Source organism: Lepus europaeus, chromosome 2, assembly GCF_033115175.1.
Source record: "Lepus europaeus isolate LE1 chromosome 2, mLepTim1.pri, whole genome shotgun sequence".
Taxonomy (NCBI): Eukaryota; Metazoa; Chordata; class Mammalia; order Lagomorpha; family Leporidae; genus Lepus; species Lepus europaeus.
Genome location: NC_084828.1, coordinates 756,628 through 764,926, shown reverse-complemented (window position 1 = coordinate 764,926; position 8,299 = coordinate 756,628). Strand labels below are relative to the sequence as shown.

General features: G+C 59.1%; 1 protein-coding gene across 1 annotated transcript in view; it reads right to left on the bottom strand.

The window, feature by feature from the left end:
* Positions 1-3,745: 3,745 nt before the first annotated feature.
* Positions 3,746-8,299, bottom strand: part of LSS (lanosterol synthase) — a 48,552-nt gene continuing 43,998 nt past the window's right edge. The window contains exons 19-22 of the mRNA XM_062204264.1: positions 8,067-8,147; positions 7,302-7,472; positions 6,162-6,240; positions 3,746-5,640 (exon numbers count right to left, since the gene is read on the bottom strand). Coding sequence (XP_062060248.1) covers positions 5,509-5,640; positions 6,162-6,240; positions 7,302-7,472; positions 8,067-8,147 — 463 coding nt within the window. The 3' untranslated portion in view covers positions 3,746-5,508. The remainder of the gene's footprint in view (positions 5,641-6,161; positions 6,241-7,301; positions 7,473-8,066; positions 8,148-8,299) is intronic.

The following is an 8,299-nucleotide window of genomic DNA, read 5'->3' as shown; positions in this document are numbered from 1 at the left end:
GCCTGCTGTGTCCCACGCCCTGAGAGGCCTGGCTGGGGAGGCACTGGGGTGCTCACGCAGGCCTGCTATGTCCCACGCTCCCGAGAGGCACGGCTGGGGAGGCACTGGGGTGCTCACGCAGGCCTGCTGTGTCCCACGCCCCGAGAGGCACAGCTGGGGAGGTACTGGGGTGCTCGCGCAGGCCTGCTGTGTCCCACGCCCCGAGAGGCACGGCTGGGGAGGCACTGGGGTGCTCACGCAGGCCTGCTGTGTCCCACGCCCCGAGAGGCACAGCTGGGGAGGTACTGGGGTGCTCACGCAGGCCTGCTGTGTCCCACGCCCCGAGAGGCCCGGCTGGGGAGGCACTGGGGTGCTCACGCAGGCCTGCTGTGTCCCACGCCCCGAGAGGCCTGGCTGGGGAGGCACTGGGGTGCTCACGCAGGCCTGCTGTGTCCCACGCTCCCGAGAAGCCCGGCTGGGGAGGTACTGGGGTGCTCACGCAGGCCTGCTGTGTCCCACGCCCCGAGAGGCACAGCTGGGGAGGTACTGGGGTGCTCACGCAGGCCTGCTGTGTCCCACGCCCTGAGAGGCACAGCTGGGGAGGTACTGGGGTGCTCGCGCAGGCCTGCTGTGTCCCACGCCCCGAGAGGCCTGGCTGGGGAGGCACTGGGGTGCTCACGCAGGCCTGCTGTGCCCCACGCCCCGAAAGGCCTGGCTGGGGAGGCACTGGGGTGCTCACGCAGGCCTGCTGTGCCCCACGCCCCGAAAGGCCTGGCTGGGGAGGCACTGGGGTGCTCACGCAGGGCTGTTCTCTACTCGTCTCCAGCAAGGATCTCAGACACCCCTGGAAACCTTGTCAACCGTTATCGCCACCATAATGAAACTGATGGGTGGATGTTTTAACAAACAAGTAACTCTGAAGCTATCCATACTATCCCCAGACTCCTGAGTGAGGAACGGAAGTCACTAAGCCAGCTCCAGAAAAGCCAGTGAAAATGAGATCACTGAGAGGATCAAGATGGCTGCCCCAGGGGTCCCGGTAAATTGACCCTGCTCTCTAGTGAAAGCCTCGGCCTTCAAGGGCAGCTTCTGTGTAATTGTGCGTGCAAGATCCCCCACAAAGGAGAGCCCCAGGAAACCACGGCTGCTCTTGCCCTCACCTGACTCTCCCTTACCCGACAGACTCCCCCTCACCTCTTCCTCACCCGACAGACTCTTCCTCACCCCTTCCTCACCCCGGCAGACTCCCCCTCACCTGACTCCTCCTCACATGACAGACTCCCCCTCACCTGACTGCCCCTCACCCGACAGACTCCCCCTCACCTGACTCCTCCTCACACGAGACTCTCCCTCTCCAACAGACTCCCCCTCACCTGACTGCCCCTCACCCGACAGACTCCCCCTAACCCGACAGACTCCCCCTCACCTGACTCCTCATCTGACAGACTCCCCCTCACCTGACTCTTCCTCACACGACAGACTCCCCCTCTCCAACAGACTCCCCCTCACCTGACTGCCCCTCACCTGACAGACTCCCCCTAACCCGACAGTCTCCCCCTCACCTGACTCCTCATCTGACAGACTCCCCCACTCCTTACACACTCATCTCATAGACTCCCCCTAACCCGAGAGACTCCCCTTCACCTGACTCCTCATCTGACAGACTCCCCCTCACCCGACAGACTCCCCCTCACCTGACTCCTCACCCGACAGACTCCCCCACTCCTTACACACTCATCTCAGACTCCCCCTCACCCAACAGACTCCTCCTCACCCCCTCCTCACCCGACAGGCTCCCCCTCACCTGACAGACTCCCCCTCACCCGACAGACTCCCCCTCACCTGACTCCTCATCTGACAGACTCCCCCACTCCTTACACACTCATCTCAGACTCCCCCTCACCCGACAGACTCCCCCTCACCTGACTCCTCACCCAACAGACTCCCCCACTCCTTACACACTCATCTCAGACTCCCCCTCACCCGACAGACTCCCCCTCACCTGACTCCTCACCCGACAGACTCCCCCACTCCTTACACACTCATCTCAGACTCCCCCTCACCCGACAGACTCCTCCTCACCCCCTCCTCACCCGACAGGCTCCCCCTCACCCGACAGGCTCCCCCACTCCTTACACACTCATCTCAGACTCCTCCTCACCCGACAGACTCCTCCTCACCCCCTCCTCACCCGACAGGCTCCCCCTCACCTGACAGACTCCCCCTCACCCGACAGTCTCCCCCTCACCTGACTCCTCATCTGACAGACTCCCCCACTCCTTACACACTCATCTCATAGACTCCCCTTCACCTGACAGACTCCCCCTCACCCGACAGACTCCCCCTCACCCGACTCCTCATCTGACAGACTCCTCCACTCCTTACACTCATCTCAGACTCCCCCTCACCCAACAGACTCCCCCTCACCTGACTCCTCACCCATCAGACTCCTCCACTCCTTACACTCATCTCAGACTCCCCCTCACCCGACAGACTCCCCCTCACCCCCTCCTCACCCGACAGGCTCCCCCTGCAGACTCCCTCTCACCTGACACATGCGCCCTCACCTGACAGAAGCCAGACTTCCTCCTCTGCCTGCAGCTCATGGCTGCAGTTACACAGACCCTGGTGCACACTGTATGCTCACCCTGCTTCCAGTCCCCTCCTTCTTCCTCTTCTTTCCCCCTTGTTTCAATGTTCCCACCTTAATTCCATTTGGAAGCAAAATAAATTCTAAATAATTTACTGCAGATGGAGAGATGAAATAAATCCAAATGGCCAATTAACCTATAGTTATAGTATCTGCTGAAAAATTAAAGAATGAGAAAGCAACAGTATATAGCACTTATGTGTTAAAAAAAATGACCAATTGGGGCCGGTGCTGTGGTCTGCAGGTAAAGCCACTGCCTGCAGTGCTGGCATCTCATATGGGCGCCGGTTCAAGTCTTGGCTGCTCCACTTCTTTTTTTTTTTTTTTTTTTACAGGCAGAGTGGATAGTGAGAGAGGGAGAGAGAGAGAAAGGTCTTCCTTTTTGCCGTTGGTTTGCCCTCCAATGGCCGCTGCGGCCGGTGCATCTTGCTGATCCGAAGCCAGGAGCCAGGTGCTTTTCCTGGTCTCCCATGCGGGTGCAGGGCCCAAGGAGTGGGCCATCCTCCACTGCCTTCCTGGGCCATAGCAGAGAGCTGGCCAGGAAGAGGGGCAACTGGGATAGAATCCGGCGCCCCAACCGGGACTAGAACCTGGTGTGCTGGCGCCGCAAGGCGGAAGATCAGCCTGTTAAGCCACGGCGCCGGCCCAGCTGCTCCACTTCTGATCCAGCTCTCTGCTGTGGCCTGGGAAGGCAGTCGAAGATGGCCCAAGTCCTTGGGCCCCTGCACCCACATGGGAGACCCAGAAGAATTCCTGGCTTTGGATTGGCACAGCTTCAGCCATTGTGGCCAGGTGGGGCATGAACGAGCGGATGGAAGACCTCTCTCTCTCTCTCTGCCTCTCCTTCTCTCTCTGTGTAACTCTTTCAAATAAATAAACAAATCTTTAAAAAAAATGCCTAAATGAAATTTAAACCTATGTAGCAATAATAGGTACATTCCAGTAAGGAAAATGTTGAGTCAGCATCTCCAGCTGGACATCCCCTCACAAGAGGCTCTGAAGCTCACATGATGAGGAACAAACAGCCCTTAAGGTGGCACCAGAGGGAACTTCCAGAATATTCAACAATTGCTCCTGACAACCAAAAACAAAATGACCCCACTGACTCACTCAAGGTGGAGTTTGATTTTTAATCACATCGAGGCAAGCACTTTCCCCCCAAAATCTGAAGACACATCCTGCTTGAGGGGGTTTCCTGCGGACCCCATGCAGAAGAATCCATACAGAAGACAAAGTATGATACATTCTGCCTGAAGGGCCGGACCCCAACATTTCCAGTACAAAAGTAGATTACTTTTCAGCAAACTTGCATTTAGTACAGTGATTTGGTTAGGGCTGGGGGTTGCTGGGACAGCAGCACTGCAGGTTACAGACCCTGGCAGGTCATTCTGTCCTGCAGCCACCCTAACTGGGAGCGGGTGTTTCAAAGGAATGAAAATAAAGCCTGGTTGTAAAATGTTGGGCAAAGTGCCAACATTCGACAGGCACCTGCTGCACACCTGCCGGCACGCACAGCTTAGCCAGGCCCTGTAGGGCTGGAGCAGGGAAGAGATGCCCTGGGCAGTGGGCAAGGGAGAAGCCAGCCAGTGGAGAGAACAGCTTGCACTATGGCCTGAGATAGGGGAGTCCTTGGGAGCCACGCAGGACAGCCAGGTGGCCTGAAGCCTTGGCGGGAGCCCTGGACCCTGCACTGCAGCAGAGGGGAGGCCCTGGAGGGTTCTGGCAGATCAGAGAGCATTTCTCCAACTCTGATGGATCAGAGAGCATCTTTCCATCTCTGACAGATCAGAGAGCACCCAGGCATGGCCCTCCTGGTATATGAAGGAGGACAGTGGGCCACCAGCCCAGGAGGTAGCAGGGGTGCAGAGGAAGACCCAGGAGGCATCTGGTGGCCTGGGCTGAGTGAGGACAGGGCAGCTTCGCGCTGTTGGGCCCGCATCTCACCTTAAAGCTCCTGTCAAGTCCTTCTGATGTCTGGGGGAACAGACGGATGAGGGCTAAAGCTAGGACAAGTCCAGGGCAAAGCTAGGATTTGATGCTTCCACCCAGAGCCCTGCATCCCCACAGGCCACACCAACAGGGTCAGAAGGCAGAAAGGAATTCAGAAGATCCCTGAAAGGCACTCAATGTGTTCTTACCTCAGCTTGGGGTACGCACTGGGGCATGAGGGCTGGCAGCTGCCTGGGGTGGCCCAGGATTCACCTGGGGCTCAGGCGTGCCACACCTGCCTTGGCACGTGGCAGTGACCTCCTTCCCAGTCTACCCTCATCCCTTGTTAGGCTTGGCCTCCCTCATGTCTCTACAGACCTGGGGCCGGGATGCCTATGCCACCCGAAGTAAACGAACCGCACGCAATCCCACCAGCTCCACCAAGGGCAGGATCAGCTGCCAGGCTCGGCTCTCCACAGCATAGTTCTCAGGGGTACACTGTCATGCCACCATCATGAGGTCCCCATGTGTCCATCAGCACGGCAGACAGAAGCTGGGGGAGCAGCTGGGCCTGGGGAAGGAAGCCCACAGGAGGCAGAGGTCCTCCTCCAGCTGGGGAGGACCCAAGGCCGGAGCAACAGCGTGCACTGCACCTCCTCAGTGTCCCGGCTCATCATGTCCCTGTCCTCAGTCGAGCCTGACGAGCTGGGCTCACAAGCAGGCTCGTGCTGGAAAAGATCTCCTGTCTAAAGCTGCTGCTCCGCCCTCCTCCTGGCCTTGGGCCTGGGCCCCAGCTCTCAACTGCAGAAGCTGAGAATGTGGGCTGGAGCAGAGTCAGGGCTACAGGGGGTTCCCACCACCCAGACAAAACACCGTGGCCTTGCGTGGAACTTGTGTGACGATGATGTCACCCACTGGCCCGCTGGCCACTGGTCCAAGATGCCCTGCTCTCAAGGGCGCCCAGCAAGGGCTCTCTCAGGGTGCAGGCGGGAGAAGCGGCCAAGGGTCCAGATGGGGAAGACGTTCCTGTAGCTTGTGTAGCTGATGGCACAGGACTTGTTGAAGACCCCAGAGATGTTCTCCTGATGGGACAGGAAACAGACACAAAAGCCTCAGCAGAGGGCAGAGGTCACGCCCACACTGACAGCTGAGGAGGCAAAAGTTCGGGGAGGCTGCCGGCAGGCCGTCTGGTCAGTCCACTCCGCCCCAGGCAAGGACCCAACCACCCAGCTAATTCTTTATCCTACTGCAAACCCTCACCCAGGTCAGCAGCCCCTCACAACCATGTCGGCCTCTGCCACCCAGGATTCATGCAAGGGGAGAAAGGTCCCCACACGCACAAGCACAGCTGAGGCCCATGTAGGAGGAGCCCTGGCTCAACAGCACAGCCCCAAGGCTCTGCCCTACAGGGGCTTTCCTGCACCAGCAATTTGTGCCAACAGCAACATCTGCTCAGGACTTGAGGGCCCAACAACCACCCCAGCCCCACCACCCACACACTCCACTTGCTGGCAGTTCCTGCACCCTGCATCCTCAAAACACCCCAAGAGGTGTGTGGGGACAGGAAGCATGAACACTGGCGCCTGAGCCCCTCACAGCATACCTGGGGCCAGTCACCATTGGGGAGCTGTTTGTCAAGCAGGCACCTGACTCCTCTCTCCTGGGCTTCCAGGTCAGGATGCCTGGGGAAGAGCAGACAGGCGCATTGACATCTTCACCTTCATGTAGTCCAGTGCATGGACAAGCCCTGGACGCTGCAGGGACAAGGGTGAGTCGAAGCCAACACACTCACTGGCACGCAAGCACCCAGGCCTCATTTAGACCTGCCCCACAGTCCTAGCACGGGGCGCTCCTGCTTCCTAAGCCTTGTGCCCAGCTGGCCGGCTACAGAGGTGCCCATGGAGGCCACCTGTAGTGGTGCATGCTTGCTGGAAAGGATGAGCCACCACCAGGGCCAAGCAAGGTCAGCTGTGGGTGCTGACAGGGCGAGGGCCCCTGCCTGTGCTCCCTTGGCACAGACCCCGGACTCCACTGTAGCTGCTCACATCAACCAGGACTTACTTCACGAGGTTTTTAGGAAGATTCCTCAAATGACCTCAAATCTAAGAGGCAGTACAGCCTGAGATAGCATGTGCATGTGTGAGCATGTGCCTGCATGTGCACAGATCTGCATGTGCATCGACCTGTGTGCACGTCATTACGCACATACATCTGCACCAGCTCACACCTGCCCATGCACTCTGTAGGTGCATACACTGTGTGTACATACGGGTGTATGTGCGCAGACCTACAGGTACATAGGCCTGTGTGTGCGTACCTATGGCTCAGCATAGGCTGTGGAAAGAGGGCCACAAAGCAGCTGCAGGGACCTGTGCTCTAACCGCGGAAACAGCAGCCACAACTGCCATGGTGGAAAGCAGCCTCCCACCAAGTCCACCTCACTCTTTCTGTGGGCCCTGCCCCCTTGCTCTGCCAATCCGGCTGTGTGCACACTAGCATTAGCAGGGGTCTACTTCCAAGAAGCAGACCTCACAGTAGGGCCCGCTTGCTGCATGGGCAGCCACTTTGCTCTGGGACCCTGGGACCAGGCTCCTGCAGGTGCCTCTACTGCCAGGCTGGGAGATGAGCAGAGGCAGAACCTAGGGCCCTCACCTCCATGGCCCCCCTACCCAGGCCAGATGCCTGCTCATGGTGTCCCTCCTCCACACAAGCCAAGGCCCAGGGCTGGGGCCTGCTGCCCTACCTGACGGCCATGAGCCCCATCAGGGCCCAGCACGTGTTGTGGATCTGGGACTGGGCACTTTGCACGTAACGCCGCTGCTCACAAGACTCAAAGTCTTCTCCCCAGCCTCCATCTGCCATCTGCTGGGACAGCAGGAAGTCACAGGCTCGGGAGACCTCCGCACAGGCAGTCCTGTAGAGACCACAGACACCAGGCTCCGTCACTTGGGGAAGGTCCTGGGCCCTCTTTCCTGACCCTGGCCTGCAGGGGGAGAGGCGCTGGGAAAGGAGCCACTGTCCCCTGCAAGTAAGGGCCACACCCCCGCTTAAGCCCCTCGGGTCAGCCCTGCCGCTGTGGAGTGGGGACAGGGACCGTTGCTGGGAAGAGCAGCTGCAGACAGCTCCACCCACGGCACAGGTTGAGTGACACTATGCCAGTGGTACTCAAAGAGAGTCCCCAGGTTGTACCCGACTGGGCATGGTGCAGCCCCAAACACCCACATGGCAAGCAGAGCTGGGGGACGTGGCTGGAGGCAGGGCTGGGACCCACGACCTCCTCCCTTCTCATAACTTGGCCTGGTGAGTGTCTTGGGCCCTTACTGCCTCCCACGTGTGCAGGGAGGAGTGGGCGCTGCGAGGAGCCCCTGGACAAGGCTCCTGAGAAACACCCTGAGGCTGTCGTACTTTCTAGAACACTGATCTCACCTCACTGTCACCAATATTAAAACACCCCAAAATGAAGCAGAGGAAACACCTCCCTCACCACGGGACGGGCAGGTGCACTCACCCATCTTGGTACCTCTGCCCCATGCAGGCGAAAGCTTCCAGGCCGAACCAGGTGCCGTAGGTGAAACAAACCCCCCACGACCTGAGAGACAGAGAAGAGAGCCTCAGCCCTGCGACTCCCGCTCACCGCGGCGAGCAAGACGACAGGCCCTCAGCTCGGCTCAGCACCACGGGCAGGGCTGGGGCTATTTTTAAGAAAACGTTCAGAGCATCTCAGTGAGGCCCACCACCCCA